This window comes from Dipodomys merriami, unplaced genomic scaffold (genome assembly GCF_024711535.1).
Source record: "Dipodomys merriami isolate MVZ:Mamm:240054 unplaced genomic scaffold, mDipMer1.0.p SCAF_6, whole genome shotgun sequence".
In the NCBI taxonomy this organism is placed as follows: domain Eukaryota; kingdom Metazoa; phylum Chordata; class Mammalia; order Rodentia; family Heteromyidae; genus Dipodomys; species Dipodomys merriami.
This window is the reverse complement of record NW_027206179.1, coordinates 36259049-36283925: the sequence shown is the minus strand read 5'-3', so window position 1 is coordinate 36283925 and position 24877 is coordinate 36259049. Positions and strand designations below refer to the sequence as shown.

Sequence of the window (24877 nt, the reverse complement as noted above, 5' to 3'; positions counted from 1 at the left end):
TGATGCCTATTACCTATTATAGAGAACAACAACAAAGAAACTATGCCAGAAGCTCTGGAGTGTCAGCTGACCAAGCTAGTCAGTTTCATTGCAAGACAATAGCTTTCGAACTTTGGCTTAAAGGGACCTTCCAGATGCTTAAAAAAAAAAAAAGATGACACAATAGAGGAAGTGCTTGGTTTATGGAAACACAGCAAGGTTATGATACTCATGATTTATAGTCAAGTAAGGAGAATTTGTATTATTTCATGCTGAGGACAGATGAGGGCAAATTATACAAGGCTTTGGAATGTTTCTAACCACATGAAGGCTATGTTTAGTGCTGTCAGTTTGGCCATGAGCACAAGATCAAGGCAGATGACAGGGTACGTACACATGCAGCAGAGTGACAGCAGAGACATTTTCCTCCTGAGATAATGCACTGACTTATCAAGGTGGTATGCCTTGAATGGGCTAGAGGTGAACCAAGATCCATCTCTTAGCTCTAGGGACAGCTGGGTGGACCTGAACCTAGAAGGCTTCCTGGGCTGGCTGCAACTGTGATGACAAACTTATAATAAATCGTGAAAACTCATGATTTCCTTAGCTCTCTTTCTGTGTGTGTGTATGTGTAGGTGTGTGTGTGTCTCTCTCCTCAGCTCTGAGTAGCTGGGTTAAAAATGTCTGGTACTGTTGAATTTGATCACATCTTAAACATGCTTTGTCCCAAGTTTAACAAATTAAAATTATATTGCACATCCTATCAGCTGACTTCTTCCAGTGATGGTTACCAAAATAGCAGTTGTGACTAAAGTCATTTTTACAGGAGCATGAATGAATGTAGAGTTCATAGCTATGAATACCTCTGGCTCTATACTTAGTATGTTTAATTGCCATTTAACATGTCTTTAACAATTATTCTGTGATTTGGCATAACAAAGAGTAACCAGTTATGAGATTAAACATGATGACAAAACAGTGGGTCGGTGCAGTGATACACGCCTATAATCTCAGTAAATGTAAGTATTTCCAAAGTGAAATATAGGGTAGGTATCTGTGAGCTTCTGGTCACATCATTTTCATCAGCTGATCAATATAGAATCTTGCTTTTTGTGTACTTCTTTGGAAAGACACAAGATAAATGGTAGACTCATTGACACTGAACTATGGCCAACAACATGAAAACTCAATGCTTATTTAAAAATACATTTGTTCTGTATAGTACATTTTAATTTTTTTATTCACTTGGGAATTGTGGCAGCATTGGAACTATACCCTGGTGCTATTCTAATCAGGAAATTCACCAACAAAAAGCACTAAGGCGGTGTGTGTGGCAGGGGAGGGGATGTAACACTAAACAGATCATGAAAAGGAAACTAACTTTTTACTATGAATACTGGAACAAAAAGTTAGTATTGTGCCTGGCTGAAGGATGCCATTTTAAGAGGGTTCCAAGTAAGGGTCATGAAAAAATACATTGATATTTGGCCCTATCTCTGATTTGAAGGAGTTAAGAGTTGTCTATGGTGCATTAGGGTGTTACATGGAGTATTATTCAGGCCATAGAGGAAAATCATAGTGTGGAAATTCCGAGATCAGGAGTAAGACCATTCTTAAAGGTAAGTGATTGTAAAACTTACCTCCAGGCATGCCACTGTGCCCTAGTAAAGACTAAGAACCTTCAAGTATAGTTGCCATGGTATGCCAACTGTTGCCAGAGTTGTGTAATCACAATATTCGATGGATATAGCAACAGTCCATCAGGTAGATAAAGAGAAATAAGAGTCAATGGGTTGGAAATACCAATGAAGTATAGGAATAGTTGACAGAAAAAAACATGACTGGCAGAGTTGGAAGTTCCCTAAGAAATGAGAGCCCCACCTCCCCGAATTCCCTCTTTTGTTTGAAGAATAGTAATAAATATTCTAGGCTATGTCAAACTTCTGGGGTCATGACCCATGACTCTTGCTCATCAAAACCATTAGAACAGTATTTCTTTTTTTTAATTTTTATTTATTTTTTATTGTGAAAATACTGTACAGAGGGGTTACAATTACATGGGCAAGATAATGAGTACATTTCTTTAGAACAGTATTTCTTGAATCTGTTTCTGTCTCTCCATGTCTATGATAGATACTGCCTTAACTCTCTCAGTATTTTTCCTTTGCAATTTTCTCCCATTCTTGGCAAATATATTTCTATGTATTTGATCATATCATTCATTGCTAAAGAAAAATGTTTTTAATGGTGCTGGGGATCAAACCCAGGGCTTTATGTATGCTACTCAAATGGTCTACCACTGAGCTACTTCTCTAGCCCTATTACTTTAATATTTTGGACATCTATTATATATCAGCCCCAGAGAATCAACGTGTATTTCAGATTTTTTTTTTTGACGGTCGTGGGGCCTAAACTCTGGGTCTGGGCACTGTCCCTCAGCTCTTCAGCTCAAGGCTAGCGCTCTACCATTTGAGCCACAGCACCACTTCCGGCTTTTTCTGCTTATGTGGTGCTGAGGGCCTCATGCATGCAAGGCAAGCACCCTACCACTGAGCCACCTTCCCAGCCCCAATTTCAGATATTTTAATATGCGTTTTTCCTGCTTATAAACCTCTAGTATCACTTGTAACCAGGCTCTACCGCTACAGACTACTTTCCCTTCTGCAGAGAATTCTGCTGGCCTGGCTACTGTCTATTACTATCTATGAAGGTTTTAGTCCAGGAATCCACTTTCTCTAAGAAGCCTTCTGGACATTCTTTCCCCTTTGTTCTTCTCTACCTGTAAATACAGCACAATTCACCCCACCACTACATATGTACCATATTTTCTTGTGACTTGCCAGCCTTTACTGTAGGTTTGTTTGTTTGTTTTTCTTGCCAAGCAGAGCCGAATATATACATATATATTCCACTCTGCAAAAGCATGTAAGGACAACGCATCACTTCTGTACCGTTATCCTGGAACAGAGGACCACAATTGCAAGGAATCATCCTGTGGCCTTGTTGCATTTGATGGCTAGCGTCCTGGTACCTCCTGGCAGAATAGAACTCAACTCCGCGCCCCCTAGCGCCCCGTTCTTGCACTGCAACCAAGGGAAGGCGCCAGCAAGCACGCGGTCTTAGGCCAACACGTGGCGCATGCGTAGAACGCAAGCGCTCAGTTTGGTTAGGAAGAGTTCAAGTGTGAGGGGAGCTCACTGTCAATTTAGAGGTTTTCTTTTTCTCAGAACAGGGATGCCAGCCCTCCTTCTCTTTCATGTGGGTGTCCACAGACACCATAAGACTTGACACGTCTCTGTAGTTACGGATGCAGGGGTCGGGGCCCGCCGGGCGCCCCTCCGTCCTGCGGCACCCCTCCGGCGGAGCGGTGGTTGGGACCGTCCCGGGTCAAGGCGCGCGGGGGCGGAAGCGGCGGCGACGGCGGCGGCTGTCAGTGGCGGCGAGGGGCTGGGCGGAGCGGCCATGGAGGGTCAGCGCTGGCTGCCGCTGGAGGCCAATCCCGAGGTGAGCGCGGCTGGGATCCGAGTGCGGGGCGGCGTGGGGGAGAGGGGGCCCCAGCCGGGGGCCGAGGGAGCCGGGCTGCCGCAGCGGGGCGGCGCGATGGTGTCTGAAGTCGTGTTGTCTTGTGTCGTTTCAGGTCACCAACCAGGTGAGTGAGATGTCCGTCGCTGGGGACCCCGGCGTCCGGGCCGCCCTTCTCGGCCTGCTTCCCCGCCGGCATCGCCTCCACCTCCGCCGCCCGCCCTTGTGTGTGTGCTGGGGGGGGGGCAGGGAGGGGGGGCGTCTGGAGCTGGATTCTTTAGGCCATCTGGGTTACCTGGCTCCCCAGCCGGGTACCCGAGCCCGGGCGGCTCCCCACCCCCTTCGTCCCCCCCAGACCTGAGCCTCCAGGGAAGGACTCTGGCCTCACGCCTTGTGTTCTGGTCCCTCCCTCTCCGTGTGGACTTGAACCAAGGCTGATTCCATTAATTGTCCTCCCTCAGCATCTTCATCTCGGGTGACTAATTTGCCAACCCTTCACCTGACACCAAGCTGGGTGAACTCGCCCACCCAGTCTTGGTAATCTCCTCCACCGCCTGTGCTGTGAAATCTTCCCTCCAGTCATTTCTCTCTGGCCCCGTCGGGTCACCTCGCTTCCCCGCCACGCCCCCTTTCTCTTCCCGTCCTGGGGGGGGGGGGTATGGGACGGGGGAAACTACTTTTTGACGCAGCTTAGCTTAATACCTCCCCCACGTCGTACTTTTCAGAGTTTGTTTGGAGTGGGAGGGATGCAGGGACCGCTTGCCACGGCTTTGGATTTCCTTAGGTGTGCCTTGTCTTACCCTGTTAAAATTCTCCATGCCCGTTTTATCACAGGATATGCTCTCTACCTTCAACCGTCCTTTTCAACATCAAGGACTAAAAACTTATTCTATACTTTAAAAAAAAATGACTGTGTGCTTTAAGAATTTCTGAGGCTGGGTGTGGTGGCACAGCACTAATCCTAGTATTTTTTTCAATTATTGATTTTCCATCCCGCCCCCCCCCCTCTGTTTTCCTCCCCCTCTCTCTCCTCCCCTATTATCGTTAAGTAGTTCTACACAGGAGTTGCTTTTTAACAAAACAGTTAAAAGGACAGTATATCTTGATCAGTGTTACCCCTTTCAACATGCTTTCCCAGTGTTTGTTAACCCTGCACTCAGTAGGCAGAGGCAAGAGGATCACCATATTTAGGCCAGTGTGGGTTATAGAGCAAGATCTTGTCCCAAAAAGCCAAAATAAAAATATAATTAGCGTTTTGTTTTCAAAAGTGTAAGTTAAGTAGAGTATTTTAGTGTAAGCCTTTGTTTCTTATTTAGAATATTGTATATGTGATTATTACTTTTTAATCTCCTTGGTAACCTAAAAATCTACGTTGTGTATTATTCTGTTCTTACTATTTCCTATGGATACTGCTTTTTTTTTTCTTGACCAATACCACACTATTTTGATTACTCTAGTTTTATAGTAAGTCTTCCTTGTGGCAGATACTATGAATCCCAATTTTGATCTTTTCCAAAATTATTTAGGTTCCTGGCTTATGCCTATAAGCCTAGCTACTCAGTTATTTTGCCTTTATATATTTTTGAATTAGCTTACCAGTTTCAGTTAAAGTCCTGTTGTAAACTGGTTGCTGGTGGCTCATGCCTGTGATCTTAGGAGGATGAGATATGAGATTCTCCGTTCAAAGACAGCCCTGGTAGTAAAGTCCAAGACTCTTTATCTTCAATTAACCACCTGAAAACCATAAGCCCTGTTGTGATTTTGGTGGTGAGTGTGTGATCTCTACAGATACACTTTGGGAAAGTGTCTTAACAATACTGACTCTTATAATCTATACAGGACTCATGCTTCATTTACATAGGTCTACTTTATTTAAGCAGGGTTTTGTAGTTTTAGTATGTAGCTCTTAGACATGTCTTATTTATATTTGTCTCTGGTGATTTTTGAGTGTTGTTGTAAATTGCACTTTTGAAAAACAGTTTTGAGATGCTGTATATAAAAATAACATTAAAAATTGAATTAGTGATATTTGCAGTGTAAGAGGGCTTCATTGTGATATTTCTGTACAAAAGTCATGTGCTCTTTGAACATATATACCCCCTCTACCTTCTTACCATTTATCCCCTTTCTCTGTCCCCTGTTCAAACAGTGTTTGGTGGATTTCACTATGCTATCATAAAGCGTGTGTGTATGTGTGTGTGTGACATCCTCTAAATACCTCTTTCACCCCTTCCTCCTTCCTGGTGGTCCCCTCTTAGATATCCCCTGGTTATAATCATGATTCATTAACATTGCTATTGTTGACATCAGCATTTTAGGTTTATACAAGTAAGTGACAACATGACATATAGCATTTTGAGCTTGGCCTGTCTGCTCAATCTGATGAATTCTGGTTGCATCTATTTTCCTGAAAATCATTCAGTTTCAATTTTCTTTGTGGAAGAGTAATATTTCATGATGTGTGTGCGTGCATGTGTGTGTATGTGCATGCATATGTATTTATCCATTCGTCAGTTGTTGGACACTTTGATTCCACAGTTTGGCAATTGTGAACTGAGCTTCAATGAACATGAATATGAAGATACATGAATGTGTCTTTCTGATATACTGGATTTAGTCTCCTTTTGTTATATGCCCGAGAGTGGCATGATAGAGTTATAAGGTAGGTCTATTTTTAGATTTTTAAGGAACCTCCATATTGTTATCTATAGTGGTTGCAGTACTTTTACATTTGCACCCGTAATGTATGGGAGTTGCTTTTTTTTTTGACCACTTCCTCTCTATCTTTGATGTTTGTTGGATGATTGCCATTCTGGGTGAGGTGAGATGGAATCTTAGTCCAGTTTTAATTGCATTTTTTTTTAATGGCTAAGGATATCGACCATTTTTTTACATGTTAGCCATTTGTATTTCTTTTGTAAACTCTATTCACTTTATTTGCCCATTTACCAATTGGATTATTCTTTTGCTATTTAACTTTGGAACTCTTTGTATATTCTGGATATTAATCCTCTATCGATTGAATAGCTGGATACAACGTCATATATTAAAGAAATTGGTTGCTGGGTGCTGGTAGCTCACGCCTGTAATCCTAGCTACTCAGGAGGCTGACATCTGAAGATTGAGGTTTGAAGCCAGCCTGGGCAGAAAAGTTCCCATGAGACTCATGTCTCCAATTAACCACTCAAAAACCAGAAGTGGTACTGTGGCTCAAGTAGTAGAGCACTAGCCTGAGCATAAAGAAGCTCAGGGACAGTGCCCAGGCCCTGAGTCCAAGCCCCACAACCGACTGAAATAAAATGGTTAAGTTTATACCTTATTTTGGAGGGCCATTATGAATGATTGTGTTCCTGATTTCCTTTCTCATCCTATTTATTGCTGATATATGACAAAGCTACTGTAAAAAGCTATTTTTTTAAATGTTATCAGATACAGTGCAGCTATATATATATATGTGTGTGTATATATATGTATGTGTATATATATATATATGTAAAGGTATAATATATTCTGATCAAGAACTGCATATTCACATATTGAAAAGGTGACTTATCATTCAAAACCAATCACTTAGCTACTTAGGAGGTTGAGGTTGGAGAATCCCACTTCAAAGCCTGGGCAGACAAATCCAGACTTGTTTCCAGGTAACCAGCAAAAGCCAGAATTGGAAGCATGGCTCAAGAGTAAAGTATTCATTGTTAGTGAAAAGGCCAGGTGAGAGCTCCAGGCCCTGAGTTCAAGCCCTAGTACTGGCACCAAAAAAAAAAACATCGGTCATATCAGTAGACTTAAAAAACAAAACTTTCCAAATGATGTTTACTGTTTTAATGAATATAAGTTTATAACTGAGAACATGTTTTGTGACTCAGTTGTTTATTTGACCTCATTTGATATTGATAAACTAAAAAAATATTCACTCATTCCATTAAGGAAATACTTTGAAGGTGTCTTTCATAGTGTCAGTTGTCTGAACAGCAACAGTTATGCGTTGATTTGTTGTTGGTCGTGGGGCTTGAACTCTGGGCCTGGGCGCTGTCCCTCAGCTCTTCAGTTCAAGGCTAGCGCTCTACCACTTGAGCCATAGCACCACTTCTGGTTTTCTGAATGGTTTATTGGAGATAAGAGTCTCATGGACTTTCCTGCCCAGGCTGGCTTTGAACCCTGATCCTCAGATCTCAGCCTCCTGAGTAGCTAGGATTACAGGCGTGAGCCACCAGCACCTTCCGTTGATGTTTTAAGAGATTTATTGTTTTGTACTTTGATCTAATGGAAACGCAGAAACAAGTAAATCATTATGTTATAGGAACAATGAAAAAAATAGTGTGGGGCTGGGAAGGTGGCTCAGTGGTAGAGCGCTTGCCTTGCATGCATGAGGCCCTGGGTTTGATTCCTTAGCACCACATAAGCAAAAAGAAAAAAAGCCGGAAGTGGCTCAAGTGGTAGAGCGCTAGCCTTGAGCTGAAGAGCTGAGGGACAGCGCCCAGACCCAGAGTTCAGGCCCCATGACTGGACCCAAAAAAGAAAAAAAAAGAAAAAAAAAGAAAAAAATAGTGTTATGGAAACCTAATAGATTGGATAGTAACAGGAGCTAGAGTCCTCTCTGAGGTGACATAAACAGCAAAAAGTTGCTACTGAGTATTTGATTGATTTGATCGTATCTTATGTCTGACATGCTTTTGTATGCTTCAGTTTTGAATTTTTTTCTTAATTGGCCATGGTGGTGTGTATACACGTGTGTGTGTGTGTGTGTGTGTGTGTGTGTGTGTGTGTGTGTGTGTGTGTGTGTGTGTGTGTGTGTGTGTGTGTGTGTGTGTGTGTGTGTGTGTGTGTGTGTGTGTGTGTGTGTGTGTGTGTGTGTTTGCATTCTGTAATCCCAGCACATGGGAGGCTGAGGCAATAGAACTGAATTCAAGGCCAGCTCGGGCTACATTATATAATGAGACTCCATCAAATTTTTCTTTTTCTTTACTAAAGGAATAATGTAGTTTTTCTTTTTTTCCCTTCCTTCCTTCCTTCCTTCCTTCCTTCCTTCCTTCCTTCCTTCCTTCCTTCCTTCCTTCCTTCCTTCCTTCCTTCCTTCTTCCTCCTTCCTTCCTTCCTTCCTTCCATTTCTTTCTTTCTTTCTTATTTTTTTTTTTTCTGGTTCTGGGGCTTGAACTCTTGAACTGTCCTTGAGCGTTTGTGCTCAAGGTTAGTGCTCTGCCACTTGAGCTACAACTCCACTTCCAGCTTTTTGGTGGTTGTAATAGACTTTTCTGCCCAGGCTGGCTTTGAACTGTATTCCTCAGATCTCAGTCTCCTGAGTAGCTAGAATTACAGGCATCAGCCACTGACACCCAGCCAAAAATGTGGTTTTAATAGGAGAATGTGCAGGTATCTAAGGCATAGTTCATTTTGTGATTAGTTCTTTATTCTCTAATGTGTTTTATACAGAATAGAAAATAGAAAATGAAAAGAAATGTAATGACTTTTATTTGTAGACTTAGTAAACTCTAATGATACCCATCCTCACCTTTTCTCTTTTTGTTTTTGTATTTGTTTTAGACAAATTGCATGTAGTAATTTAATCCTTATAACAATTTTAGGAGATTAGGAGTGATTACAAGAAATTGAGAAACTGAGGTACAGATAGATTAGACAACTTCCCTTGGTCTTAGAAGTAGTATATTTGGTGATTAAGATATTTATTGTTTTGTGTTTTTAATCCAGAGAAAAGTATGTACTTACCTACTGAGCCTGACGTACCTGGCCTGTCCCCATCTTTTCCTTATTTGCTGAACCTAAGAGGATCATAAAATATCTTATCACCATCTGGTAGTTGTGTGTCTCACTGACTTAGTTTGAGCAAGTACTGTTTTATTCTGTAATGCTGCTTGGTGCTGCACAAGACCAGAACTGGCAAAAGTGAAAGAAAATAAGAGAGAAAGAAAGAAAGAGGGAAAGAAAGAAAGAAAGAGGGAAAGAGAAAGAAAGAAAGAATGAAAGAAAAGAGAAAGAGAAAATTTCTCACCTCCTCTGATTATTTTCAGGTATTGTCATCATTATTACTCATTACTTCCAGTGCTCATGTCTTAACATGACTCTTCTTCTCAACTGCCCTGTTTTGAAGAGGCCATAGTGTATCGATATGATTTTTAAATCTCTGCTCTAGTTGGGCATGGTAGTTTGCTGAGAGTGGGGGGGAGGTGGACTTATAGTTCCAAGTCAGCCCAGGCAGAAAAAGTCTGAGAGATTTCATCTTTATGGACGAAGCTGGGTGTGGTCATCTATGCCTGTCATCTCAGCTATGGAAAAGTGGAGAAAATAGGAGACCATTAGAGTTCAGAGAGGGGTTGGGGATATTGCATAGTAATGCAGAGTGAGTGTGTATATTCAGAATGTGGAAGGCCTTTGTAAGTGATTTTTTTTTTCTGTTTTTAACTTTTTCCTTTTTGACTTTATTTATGGGTAAATAATTCTCCCTAGTGCCACATTTTCTTTATCCATTTATCAGCTTATGGACACCTAGGCTGATTTCATGTTTTGACTTTTGTGAAGAATGCTGCTATAAACCTGGATGTGCAGGTGTGTTGACTATATATTGACTTAAATTCCTCTGGATCTGTTTCCAGGAGTTGATATAGCAGGATCATCTGGTAGTTCTATCCTGTTTGCTTTTTTTCCATTTTTTTTTTCTTTTTTTTGGCTGGTCCAGGGGCTTGAACTGAGGGCTTGGGCACTGTCCCTGAGCTCCTTTTGCTCAAGGCTAATATTCTACCACCTGAGTCATAGTGCCACTTCTGACTTTTTCTCTTTATGTGGTACTGAGGACTCGAACCCAGGGCTTCATGCATGCTAGGCAAGAAATCTATTACTAAGCCACATTCTCAGCGTATTCTCAGTTTTTGTCTTTGTTTTTAAAGACCCTCATATTGATTTCCATAGTAATTACACTAATTTACATTCTTTTTTTAGTATTTGGAACTCTGTACATATCCTGGGTATTAATCCTTTATCTGATGAGTAGCAGATTTTCTGCCATTTTGTACATTTTCTTTCTTTCTTTCTTTCTTTTTTTATTGGTCATGGGACTTGAACTCTGGGCCTGGGCGCTATCCCTCAGCTTTTCAGCTCAACGAGAGTGCTCTACCACTTGAGCCACAGTGCAACTTCTGGTTTTCTGAGTAGATAAGAGTCTCTCGGACTTTTCTGCTCAGGCTAGCTTTGAACATCGATGCTCAGATCTCAGCCTCCTGAGCAGCTAGGATTACAGGCATGAGCCACTGACACCTGGCCATACATTTTCTTTTGATTCTGGAAATTGTTTCTTTTCTGTTCAGAAGCTTTTTAATTTGATGCAGTTCTATAGCCACTTCTTTTATGATATTGACCAATGTTTTAGAGTATTATGAAAATTAGTGAGCTAATCAGTGAGAATATTTTGTTTGCTTTAGGACTCAGAATTTACACTAGAAAATTCAGACTAGTAGGAGAGGTTCCCTTTCTTCTGCTTGATATGAATAAGATGCTTTTACTTAAGTATGTAGAGTTGATTTTCTAAATAAATAAATAAATACACACACACACATACACACACACACACACACATACACACACACACACACACACACACACACACACACACACACACACATATATAAAATTTGTGAGTAGTTGGGAAAAATTTTGGGGAATACTGTACCTGCCCTGGCTAGCTTCAAACCACAATCCTCATATCTCAGCCTCCTGAGTAACTAGGAGTAAGCCACCGGTGCCTGACTTAATATATTTTTGTGTGTGTGTGTGTATGTGTGTATGTGCCCCAATCCTGGGGCTTGAACTCAGAGTCTAGGCATTGACCCTTAGCTTTTGGACTCAAGGCTAGCACTCTACCACTTGAGCACACATCTCCACTTCTAGCTTTTTGGTGGTTAACTTGAGATAGGATTCTGCCCAGGCTGGCTTTGAACTGTGATCCTCAGATCTTAGCCACTTAGTATCTGGGATTGCAGGTGTGATACTGGTGCCTGGCTTCATCCTGTATTCTTGAAGTAAAAATAGAGTGATGCATTCTTTTAAATTATGTTTTATTATATTTAAGTAGTTGTACAAAGGAGTTACCATTCAACAAATCAATTTATAAGTCAGATGCATCTTCTTAAAAAATTCTTTATTGTTGTAAAGGTAATATACAGAGGGGTTACAGAAACATAAGCACATTTCTTTTTGAACAATGTCACCCTTTCCCTTGCACTCTCCCAGTTTCCTCTTCTTGTCCCCTGTGTAGTTCATTTTCTTTTTGCCTTTAATTTAAATTTTATTGTAAAGATGATGTACAGAGGGCTTACATTTACATAAATAAGGTAATGAGTACATTTCTTTTTGAACAGTGTTATCCCCCTCCCTCATTATCTCCCACTTTTTCCCCTGCAGTTCCCCTACACCCCCCCCCCAAATTGTAAAGGTCATTTCCAACATAATGTCTAGTGAATATCACTGTTGAATTGGTTCACCCATTGTCCTACCATTTCTGGGATTCCCCTTTCCTTGCCCAAATCAGATAAACTTATATACAAGACAGAATACAGAAATAAAAAACTGACAACAGGGAATAAACCAAACAAGGAAGAAATAACTGCAATCACTACAATTAAAAAAAACCTTGTTTCCATTTCTTGAAGTTCATTTTGATAAGTATCATTTTATATGGTTATATGTGCATAGCTATTGAGCCATTGTGATCTCTCCTAAGAATATCCTCCTTTGTTCACAGTGTTCAAATCCTTAGAGTGCTGTTTAATCATGTCTAATTGTAATTATGTCTTTTACTATCCATTGGATTAACTTGTAGATTTGTAGATATATTCTAGTTATTACAAATGAGGGAAATAATGCAGCCTATATTTCTTTAGGTCTGGCTTGCTTTGCTTAATATAATATTTTCCAAGTCTTTCCATTTCCTTACAAATGGGGCAATGTCATTCTTTCTTAGGATGCATAGAATTCCACTGGGTGTGTATACCACATTTTCTTGATCCAGTGTGGGCTTCTTTGTGATCATTTGGGTAAATGCCTAGGAGCAGGATTGCTGGGTTTTAGGGAAACTCTATGTTTAGTCTTTTGAGGAACCTCCATACTCTGCTTTTTAGAGTTGCTGAACAAGTTTACATTCCAACCAAAAGTGTAGTATCATTTCAACATCTGTTATTTCTAGTTTACTTGATAACAGCCATTTTAACTGGGGGGAGGTGGAATCTCAATGTTGTTTTGATTTGTGTTTCTTTTATGGCCAGAGATGTTGACCATTTCTTCATGTGTCTGTTGGCCATTCTTATTTTGTTCAGAGAAGTCTAAGTTTTTAGCCTACTTGTTAATGGGGTTGTTGTTTTTTTGAGGATTTGTTTTTTGGGGGTTTAATTTTTTGAGCTCTTTTTTTTTTTTTTTAGTATATTTTAGATATGTAGCCTTTGTTTGGTGCATAACTAGTAAAGATCTCCCATTCTATGGGCTTTCTGTTTATCTTGCTAGCTATGTCCTTTGCCATGCAGTAACTCTTCAGTTTGATACAATCATTTATCCTCCAGCCTTTCTTTAATTTGTTGTGTTTCTGGATCTTTATCTAGGACCTGTGCCAAAGAGTCCTAGTGTTAATATTTTCAGGGTATCTGGTCTTACAGTGAGGTCTTTTATCCATTTGGAATTGATTCTGGTGCAGGGTGATATATAAGGATCTAACTTCAGTTTTCTGCTGGTGTATAGCCAATTCTGCCAGCACTATTTGTTGAAGAAGCTATCTTTCTTCCATCCTGTATTTTTCGCTCCTTTATCAAAGATTAGGTGGCTGTAGGTCTGTGGGCTCATTTCTGGGTCTTCGGTTCTGTTCCATTGGTCCTTAGGCCAGTTCTTGTGCCAATACCAAACTGTTTTTATAACTACAGCTTTGTAATAGAGTTTGAAGTTTGGTATTGCTATTCCTCCAGCACTGTTCTTTCTGCTGTTCGCTGATCTTCCATTAGTCCATATGAACTTTTGGATTGTTTCTTCTGTATCACTGAAGAATGTTACTGGGATTCTGATGGGGTTTGCATTGAATTTGTAAATAGCTTTGGGCAGTATTGCCATTTTCATGATGTTAATCCTCCCCATCGAGGAGCATATGGGGAGTTTCTCTACTTCCTTAAACTGCTTTAAGTCAAATTCATCTTTCCTGTCATCATTCTCTCCGTTTCATCCTACCTCTCCCCTTAATTTTCTTAGTTTCATAGGATATGCATTGAATATTATGGCTGCAATCCACCACCACCCCCATTTCATTTGCCTACCCTCTTCCCATTGACCTTCACCTGCACACACATCTTTCAATTGCCAGTTTCCTGGCATTCATTTTTATATTCATTCACTATGAGTTAGGTTTCATTTTTTTGTTTTTTGTTTTTTGTGCTTGTCCTGGGGCTTGAACTCAGAGCCTGGGCACTTTCCCTGAACTGTTTTGTTCAAGACTAGTGCTGTATCACTTTTGCCACGGTTCTACTTCTGGCTTTTTGGGTGGACATAAGAATCTCATAGACTTTTCTGCCTGGGCTGGCTTTGAATCATGATCTTCAGATCTCAGGCTCCTTAGTAGCTAGGATTACAGGTATTAGCCCCTGGCAGCAGGCCAGTAAGTTAGTTTTTCTAAAGAATTACACCACTTGAATTCTTCTCTACAAATACCATGCTTTGATTAATACTTTTATGTACATTTGCATTCTATCCCATATGTATTTATTTATATATTTATAAATTAGATCTAGCTTTCATATATGAAAGAAAACATGCATCTGTTGTCTCTTAGCCTGATTTACTTCATGTAACATTTTTTCCAGGTCCATCCATTTCTTTGCAAAAGATGCAATATTTTTCATAATGCATAAAATTTTATTGAGCATACAGACCATATTTTCTTGATTCGTTTGTCTATTGAAGGGAATTTGGGCTGATTCTATACCTTCACTGTGGTGAATAATGCAACAGTGAGTGAACATGGTTGTGCATGTGTCTAAAGCCACAGAGTAAACTATATCTTGATGTGTAATCTTTCGGATAAATGTCCAAGAGTGATTTTGCAAGATCATAGGGTAGTTCTATGTTTAGTTTTTGGAAGAATTAGCAAACTACTTTCCAGAGTAGCGTACCAGTTTACATTCCCACCAATAGTGCATTAGGGTTACAGTTATGCATTTTTAATATGACTTTTGTTTCCTATGTTCCTGTTTCTTAGCCTATCATCTAAAACCTCATTTGTGATGGTATATAAAAGTCATCTACTTCTTTCAATATAAATATTATTCTCATTGTTTTTCTTTTTCACATTATGATAGGTTGTGTTCTCATGTTTCATTTTCCAATAAAATCATTAGAGTTTTAAAAACTACGCTTACGTGGCAGTAGTTTTACAGATGTAATTGAAGCAATGGGATTGAGTAAGTTTCACGGTGTCTATACTAGAGGTCAAGAGGCCTGTTGTTTACTTCTAATCACAAGCATTTTCTGGTATTCACATAAGGGGATTGTTTCAGATTACATGACTTTTTGTACACTGAGATATTAATTAGCTAACTAAATTTCAGACATTGCTTTTGGTAAGCAGGATAAGCTATTGACTTAAGTAAAATCTGTTAGATAGAATAATTCATTGTTTACTAGAACTTTGATATTCTGCCAGATAAACTTGTATATATTTGTTCTAATTTTTTTTTTTTTTTGGGTCCGGTCATGGGGCCTGAACTCTGGGTCTGGGCGCTGTACCTCAGCTCTTCAGCTCAAGGCTAGCACTCTACCACTTGAGCCACAGCGCCACTTCCGGCTTTTTTCTTTTTGCTTATGTGGTGCTGAGGAATGGAACCCAGGGCCTCATGCATGCAAGACAAGCGCTCTACCACTGAGCCACCTTCCCATCCCAACTTGTATATATTTGGTGAAGCATTGGGTTATACATATAATTCCAAAGAAATAAATTTTGAAAAATAAGACTTGTTTCACAAGTTATGTTATATGATATGAACTACTCTCTCTTTGTACCCTACTCATGTTAAACATGCCGTATTGCATCTCCTCAAATTTTTATGGTCTCCTTGACAAATAAAAGCTATGTATATTTATCATGCATACTTGTGTTTTGATGTATACTGATTTTTAGACTCCTATTGAACATCAGTTATATTTGTATTACGTTATCTTTTATGTATTAGATACATGGTACATACTTATTGATCATTTCCCTGTTAACATTTTGTTCTGCTTTTGTTCTTTTATTAGTTTCTCAAACAGTTAGGTCTACATCCTAACTGGCAATTTGTTGATGTTTATGGGATGGATCCTGAACTTCTTAGCATGGTACCAAGACCAGTGTGTGCAGTGTTACTTCTCTTCCCTATTACAGAAAAGGTAACTATTAAATAAGAGGAGGTAGAGTTTCCAATAAACATAAAGTATTTTTTAAAATTAAAAATGTGACCTTTGGTCTGGCAGATTCTGCATACAATCAGGCAGTCTAAGAAATTAGGAAATTTTAATGTTTTAATGGTATTTAAAGTTTTATTTATAGATTGGCAATAAAGTCGTAAGTTAGACTTTTAACCTCTGATTTTTTTTTCTTTTATAAAATATGGTTCGTCGGGGGCCAGTGGCTCATGTCTGTAATCCTAGCTACTCAGGAAGTTGAGATTTGAGGATTATGGTTCAAAGCCACCCCAGGCAGGAAAGTTCATGAGACACTTATCTTCAGTAAACTACGCAGAAAAAGCTGGAAGTGGCACTGTGGCTCAAGTGGTAGAGTGCTAGCCTTGAACACAGAGAAGTTCAGGGACATAGCCTAGACCCAGAGTCCGAGTTCAAGCCCCAAGACCAGCAAAAAAAAAAAAGTTGTTTGCCTCAACTATGTTTGATGTGACATTTAATCATCTTTAACATTTGTATTTATGGAGATATTTTAAAATTTTTGAGTATAACAACCATCTTAAATCTATTAGAAAGTATATGAATAACTGATATTATTAGTTCTTAATATACAAGATATATAAACATTATGTTTATAAAAACAAACCTCTTTACTTATTTTGAGGAGGTAGGGAAAATGACAACATGCATTACATTATTTTCAAAATAACCTCTATTTGGATGACTTGTAAGCTCAAATATAGTTTAATTGGCAGATTTAGAATGTGTCAGCTGTTCTTAGGTCTCTGTGTCAAAGTCATTAGTGTCTCCCTATTTCTACAATGATGTCACTCACATATCTGTGTGTATGTAGAATTTTAAATGTATTTCTTAAACAGTTTTAGAATCTTCTGATTTTTATTTTTAATCTTAGACATAGTAGGATTAACTTACTAATTGTAAAAGTTAGAGACATAAGTATTTAGGTAAATGTAAGAGAAATGTGATATTGATAATTTGATGTATACATGCTTAAGTAAATCTATTCTTAAGGAATAAATGGAGCCATTGCTCCATTACTCACGGAAATTTAGAATTAAGCTCTACTCAGTCCTGGACATTCCTGATTGTTTTGGTATCATAAACAACTAGTCTCACTTCAAAATATGTAAGATTAAAATAGTTTCCTCTTTATTTAATAAAAGAAATGATACTTCTTTATATATGGTATTTATCATATTCCTGGAAATTTAAAGTTAGTAATTTCTTTTTTTATTAAATATATATTTTTTATTATAAAAATACTGTACAGAGGATAAAGATAGTAATTTCTTAGTAATGATGAAACATCTACTTTTAGACCAAACATTATTAGACCAAACATCTACTTTTAGTACGAAGGGTATGATTATGCTGAAATTTGTAGAAGAGTTAAGACAAAAAACTTAAGTTTAACAGTATTTTAATCTTGTGTTATTTTTGCTTTTTTATTACAAAAATAACAATAGATAATCACATTAATATATACTGGAGAATAATATACATTTAATCATGGACAGATTTCTATGTCAAAATATGATGCTTCATGGTATTCCATTAAGATATGCCATAATTTATTAACCAAATCCTATTGGATGGATATTTAGAGTATTTCTCTGTTGTATTGTGAGTGCAAATGTGTGCATAATTGTACTTTATGTGTGTGTGGTGCAAGAGCTCAAACCCAGCTAGCACTAATGATCATGTTAAACAAGCTCTCTACCTCTGAGCTACACCCTCATTTGTACATTTTTATATCCTCAATTGTACACTTTAAAGGTTGTATCCTAAGCCATACTCCTACAAAGGAAATTACTTATTGAAGGTTGTGAACATTTGAAATATTAGTACATATCACTACGTGTCCTTTGGCATGATTATATGAATGTATACTATGAATGTAATATATGTACATATGTATATATGTATATGTGAATGTAATAATAGCACATTAAAAAAAAAAAGCTGGACACAGTGGCATAAAAATGTAATCTCAGGGGCTGGGAAGGTGGCTCAGCGGTAGAGTGCTTGCCTTGCATACCTGAGGCCCTGGGTTCGATTCCTCAGCACCACGTAAGCAAAAAGAAAAAAGCCGGAAGTGGCACTGTGGCTCAAGTGGTAGAGTGATAGCCTTGAGCTGAAGAGATGAGGGACAGCGCCCAGGCTCAGAGTTCAGCCCCCATGACTGGACCCAAAAAAATAAAATAAAATAAAATGTAATCTCATCTACCTGAGAGGCTAAGGCAGGCGGATCACTTAAGCCAGGAATTTGAAGGAAATGGGGGATGTAGTGAGATGAGACCCTTGTCTGAATGGATGCATGCATGCATACATTAATACCTTTTCAGCTCTATCTTTAGGGTTCCTGGGTATTACTACTTTTTCCCCCCAAAACTATTGTTGCTATAATAGATGTTATTTTACTTTAAACCTTTTCTTGAATTAAAATATATATTTATATGAATTTATTACATTTATATATTATATCTTTTACGTTTTTTTCTGTATAAACAGAACTTTTTGAATGTCTTGTTTTTCACATGTAGACTTTTTTTTAAAATAGTATGAAGTATTCAGAACAGAGGAGGAAGAAAAAATAAAATCTCAGGGACAGGATGTGACTTCATCAGTGTATTTCATGAAGCAAACTATCAGCAATGCCTGTGGAACAATTGGACTAATCCATGCTATTGCGAACAACAAAGACAAGATGAACTTTGGTAAGTAATTTTTTTCCCTTACTGCTATTTACCCCTTCAAATATGTTAACTTGATTGAGCAGTAGAGGGTGCTGTAATCCTTTCTTTCAAAATATAAAATAAAGCATTTCCCTCTCTTTTTTCTTTTCTATCGGGAATGTATACAACTTATGGAAGAAATATCAGTATTTCCTTTCTCTTATATTGTTAATAAGCAGGCTTAGCAAATGAACATGTGGCTTCATTCCTATAATTTTTCCTAAGGTAAGGAATTTTATCTGAATAGTATACGTTGTTATTTTTGTCATCTTCTTGTTTTGTAATCTCATTGTAGCAATCCTAAAAATTTTCATCTTTTTTGATATTATCAGAATCTGGATCAACATTGAAAAAATTCCTGGAGGAGTCTGTGTCCATGAGCCCTGAAGAACGAGCCAGATACCTGGAGAACTATGACGTCGGTACCTTCTTTCTGTTTTGACCCTACATGTGGGAAAGTTCTGTGGGATTATAGATTCTCTTTGGCAGTTCGTCTTGAAACTATAGTTTTGAGAAATCATACATTAAAAAAATCATATCCATTAAGAAGAGCCTTTTGTACTTTTCAGGTAACTATCTGAAATATTCATAAATGCTAGTAATTACTACTTTTCTACATGAAATTTCAGAGCTGAATGTGCAAATGAATGGTTTGTAAATGAATCAAGCATCTTAAATTTGTTCCTTACCGTTCCCTTCCTACCATAACATATGCCTGGAAATATCCTATGTATTGGGAATTTAGAACAAGGTAGAAGATGCCAAAAACCTGGTTTAAATGATTATATTAATTCACAGAACAGTAATAAATTTTTTTTATTAGCCTACTGTTTTGAAATTGATTTTTCTTTTGGAATCTTTTATTCCTTGTTCATAGATAAGAAGTGTAAGTTCTCTCAAGTTAGAAGCCATATTATTTAGAACAATGCCTTATGCAGTTTGTATTGAGTAGACTAATTGACTTCATAATGCTGTGTGGTATTCCACAATACTGTCATTGTTTAAAAAAGAATCTATGCTAGGCGCCAGTGGCTCACGCCTGAATTCCTAGCTACTCAAGAGGTTGAGATCTGATGATTGCAGTTCAAAGCTAGCCTTGGCAGGAAACTCTGTGAGACTCTTTATCTCCAATAAAACCATCAGAAAACTGGAAGTGGTGCTGTGGCTCAAGTGGTAGAGTGCTAGCCTTGAGCTGAAGAGCTCAGGGACAGCGCCCAGGCCGAGTTCAAGCCCCAAGACCGACCAGAAAAAAAAAAAAAGAATCTAGAACTTTCAGAAAGCATCTTTACTATACAGAAAAATGAACTACAAAAGTTACCATTAGTCCCATCAATGAGAATGGTAAGGACTATATATTTTTATATTTTTAAGCGAAAATTTGAACATACTGTAATACTGTTTTATAACTTGCTCTTTTCACTTACCACAAACGTTTAACACACCAGTAAGTATATATTTCTCATATAATGGCTGCATAGCTTTCCATTACATAGTATTTTATTTAACCAATGAAATGTTGGAAATCTAATTTTTTTCCTCTTTTTCACTATTTAAAAAATACTGCAAGGTGTACTACTATAATGTTTGCAAATATCCTTAATAATCTGCAGTTAAGCCAGACACTGATGGCTCATGCCTGTAATCCTAGCTACTTAGGAGGCTGAAATCTCAGGATTGTGGTTCAAAGCCAGCCTGGGCAGGAAAAAGTCCATGAGATTCATCTCTAGTAGACTGCGGGAGGGAAAAAAAAAAACAAAAACTGGAAATAGAACTGTGGCTCAAGTGATAGAGTGCTAGCGTTGAGCAAAAACCAAACAAGTCAACAAACAAAAAAGAAAACCCTTGGGGACAGCGCCCAGACCCTGAGTTCAAGCCCCAGTATCAGCATACCCACAAAAATAATACTATGCAGTTATATTTAATTGTATATAAATGTATAAATCCCTAGAAGAGAAATTGTTGGATTGAAAGATTTGCATGTTTGAAGGCTTTGATACTGCTAAACTGCTGTTCATAATGGTTATACTTTCACCTGTAATTAATATTGTGGCCATTTCTCTGCATCTTTGTCTATAGTGGGTATTAAAGAGCTTTTTTTTTAAGTTCAGGAAACTAAATTTTCTAGCTTCTGATAAATGCATGCTTTTTGCACCACATTTCTAAATTGCCTACTGAACATGCATGATTATATGTAAGTCCAGCCAGAGCTGCCCAGGGAGCATGGAACTTGGAGAAACATAAAATGAGCTTCTTCAGTCTCTGTCTGTGAGATGCTCACTTTATTCCAGTCTCAAATGAATAAAGTATTAAATGTCAGCCTCTAGCAGCACGTTAGAAGTTACAAATACTGAGATACTGTTTCCCAAGTCCTCTGAGATTTGTGGAAATGAAAGTCCAGTAGATGATTACATACCCTTCTCAACTGTCTAGTAATTAGCCATACCCCAAATGTTTAAATGTTAAAATTTAGCTTTGTTTTCATTAAAAGTTGGACGTAGTTATTTTTTCTATGAATGCCTTGTGTTCTTATTTCAGGCTATTCGAGTGACTCATGAGACCAGTGCCCACGAAGGTCAGACTGAGGTATCTTACATTTTTTCATAGTTTATTCTCATATGTGTAAGTTTAACTGTAGTGTTATTGTGGGACCTAGAGTTCCATTGAAAGAACTTGCTGATGGGAAAACAGTCATCCAGTAGTAACACAAGAAACGATTGACAAGATGTTAACATGCTACTTTCATATCTGTTTCCTCAGTTTTTCAGATCATTTGGACAGATTGCAGATTAGGTGCTGTTTGCTTTGACTCCTAGGGGGGCCTACTTCTTTCCTATCAGATGTCTTTGATTTCCAAGTATTTTAAGAAAAATAGTTCACAATTAGAGATCGTATGATTCTAAGAGTGTCATACTCATCTTCTAGCCAGACCCCACATCATTCTCTTTCCTCAATGAAGCTGTTTGAGCCAATGAGGTCGTCTGCACATTCTTTACGCTGTGAACTAGTTCTGCTGGGTCACTTCTCTACTTTCCTTTTTTTTTACTTTTATTCTTTTCCTTCCTTCCTTCCTTCCATTTCTTCCTTTCTTTTTTCTTTCTTACCTTCTCTCTAACCTTCACTGTGCCACTGTGTGTGTGTGTTTGTGTTAGTGTGTGTGTGCATGTGTGTGTGTGTGTGTGTGTGTATGTGTGTGTGTGTGTGTGTGTTGAGACAGGGTCTCACTATCCTCAAACTCTCCATTCCAGCTTCCAGGGTGCTGGGATCACAGGAGTTCACCGCCACGCCTGGCCTACACTCATGAGGGAAGTTTGTCATAAAGTATTGTAGTCAAAGTGAATAGGATTTAATAGAACTGTTTGGTGTGTTTGTTGCACATTTAAGTATTAACACCAGAAAATTACATATTTTTTTGTTCTTTTCTGTATGTGACTTGAACTCACACTTTTTCACATGCAGGATGGCATTTCTTTAATCCTTTAAAAATTATGTAATTTTTAAATACTGATTTTTAAATATACTATCCAAGAATATTTTAAGGAGAAATAGTTTGATATTACGATATATCTGCAGTATTCTTAGCTCAAACTGGATAACCATGAATATTTGTACTAAAATCATTCTGGAATTGAAACTTAATTGTCCTTATAATTTATACCATACTTCTTTTGGTTGCAGAGGTGTGGATTATTTAATTTTTACTAATTTTATATATGCTGTTAATATCAAAGTGGAACCTTTGAAGTTAATTCAGTACTCTTTTTTAATTGACTTTTATAATTCTAAGACATGTTTAGGTTACAATTATTAGTGTTGAAGTTAGTGGTGATATCAATATAAGACTAATATATGAAAACTATTTCTTGTAATAAAGCAATTAAATGCTTTAATATATATTCACTTCAAAAATACTTAGCAATACTTACTTTTGCTTCCTTTTTTTGGAGTATCATCCAGATTATGGCTTTATTTACCTCTTTCTAAAGGATGTTCATATGTCTTTTTCCATACGTATAGTCATACTTTATAATTTTGAATGCTTGTTAGATATTAGCTGAATTAGATAGCAGTATTTGACCTTGTTTGAGCTTATTTTGTTGCTTTATTTTTCATGTGTTTTATAGTGGTTCTGCTACACATTTTCCCCAGTTGTTACTTACCAAATATTTATTTAAAAAGAAAAAATTTGTTCAAAATAAGAAAAATTAAAAGTCAAAATTTTAAAAAGTTAAGTACTTCTTTGGAACATAATTTTCTTACACTGATGACCAATCTTTATTCTATTTCTCATTTATTTTACTAGATTGAAGTTCCTGACATGTAATCATTTGGCTACCCAAAGTTTTCATTTTCCTAATGCTGTAGTTGTCAAAATGGGTTGGAGGTAGAATTAAGGGTTAGCTTGAATAGAGGCCCTTTTAAAACTGTACTCTAACAGGAACTATTTGTACTCATCTTCCATAGTTAAGATCCACATATAGTTATGTACAGTATAGACTAAAATGTATTGGGTTGAACAAAAGAGTTTGGGAATTATTTCTCAAGCCTTTTTATCAATTTTAGCCTCTTGAGCCTAGTTGCAATTCTCACTTTTTTTTTTTTTTTTTTTTGGTCCGGTTGTGGGGCCTGAACTCTGGGCCTGGGCGCTGTCCCTCAGCTCTTCAGGCTAGTGCCCTACCATTTGAGCCACAGTGCCACTTCCAGCTTTTTTCTTTTTGCTTATGTGGTGCAGAGGAATCGAACCCAGGGCCTCAGGTATGCAAGGCAAGCGCTCTACCACTGAGCCAACTTCCCAGCCCAAATGGTGGGATTTTTTTTTTTTTTTTTTTGGTCTGGTCGTGGGGGCTGAACTCTGGGCCTGGGTGCTGTCCCTCAGCTCTACAGCTCAAGGCTAGAGCTCTACCCCTTGAGCCACAGCGCCACTTCCGCTATTCTCACTTTTTACCAGTGTTTCTAAATATTTCTCTCTGGCAATCCCTGATTATTGCTATCCTTTAGTTTTTGTTGTTCTCCCTTTCTGAAGATGTTCCTTCCCTCGGTCTTTGGATTTTTAAGTTTTATTTGTCCTTCAAGTGGCAGCTTAAATAAGACCTTTTATATGAAACCCTTCCTGATTATTATCCCTGGATATATTTTGGCCCTTACATGAATTCTTACATGTTTTTCTCTATTTGCATTTTAGTTTACTTATGCTTTTTCATTTGTTTAAGATTTTCTTTTGCATTTTAACAACTGAAATTTAGGATATCGTAATTAACTTGGAGTTATTCCTAGCTGCGTGGTAGGAATAATGATGGTTCTTGTAAGTGCTAGTACATTGGCTTGAAGAAATACGGAATCATCTCTCCCTTACTGTAGCTTTTAGGTATAGTATTGGTGTCTAGTTCATTTGTACATACTCCAAATATCAAGCACCATTTCTTGGGGATAATAACAAACATATTCATGTTTGTTAATGTATAAGTCAGAACTGTCCCTGGTGGTGTAGGGACTTTTAAAAAAAACGCCAGAACTTGATTGCTGGCAAAAATATATCCAGTCATTCTTCCTAAATAGTATACTTTTAACATTTGCATATTCCAAGATGAATTATGGTAATCTCTGTTTACTATATGTTAGTGAATCCCTACTAGTGACAAAAAAAAAAAAAAAAACTCCCACCAAAATTTTTCAAAGCTATTTATCAGCTAGTTTAAGCTTCTCTACCTGGGGCTATTTTTCTGATCATCTTAGTTCACATTGGTCTACCACTACCACTTATGTTTAAGAGTTTTGGGGGGCTGGGAAGGTGGCTCAGTGGTAGAGTGTTTACCTTGCTTGCATGAGGCCCTGGGTTCGATTCCCCAGCACCACATAAGCAAAAGAAAAAAGCCAGAAGTGGCACTGTGACTCAAGTGGTAGAGTGCTAGCCTTGAGCTGAAGAGCTGAGTTACAGCGCCCAGGCCCAGAGTTCAGGCCACACAACCAGACGACCAAAAAAAAAAAAAAGTTTTGGTATTTTCCAGCAAATTAGTTTTTGTCACTTCCTACAAAGCATCTAGATCTTTTTTATCTGTATTAGTCTGCTTAGGCTGCCATAAATTATAACAATGGGTGGATTAAACAGTAGAAACTAGTTTTCTCACCATTGTGTCTAAGATAAAGGTGCCAGTAAGGTTGGTTTCTAGTAAGGAGTCTGTCTCTTCTTGGCTTGTAGACAGCCACTT

At 38.0% G+C, this 24877-nt stretch overlaps 1 protein-coding gene across 5 annotated transcripts in view; it reads left to right on the top strand.

The window, feature by feature from the left end:
- The first annotated feature begins 3382 nt into the window (after positions 1-3382).
- LOC138814044 (ubiquitin carboxyl-terminal hydrolase isozyme L3) overlaps positions 3383-24877 on the top strand; it is a 46311-nt gene continuing 24816 nt past the window's right edge. Inside the window, exons 1-6 of one of the 5 annotated variants that reach the window (XM_070002810.1) lie at positions 3383-3483; positions 3617-3628; positions 15778-15906; positions 18500-18656; positions 19007-19092; positions 21210-21257. In XM_070002810.1, the coding sequence (XP_069858911.1) occupies positions 3442-3483; positions 3617-3628; positions 15778-15906; positions 18500-18656; positions 19007-19092; positions 21210-21257 (474 nt within the window). In that variant the 5' untranslated portion in view covers positions 3383-3441. The remainder of the gene's footprint in view (positions 3484-3616; positions 3629-15777; positions 15907-18499; positions 18657-19006; positions 19093-21209; positions 21258-24877) is intronic. The other 4 variants (XM_070002812.1, XM_070002813.1, XM_070002811.1 and 1 more) reach the window with 4 other exon arrangements.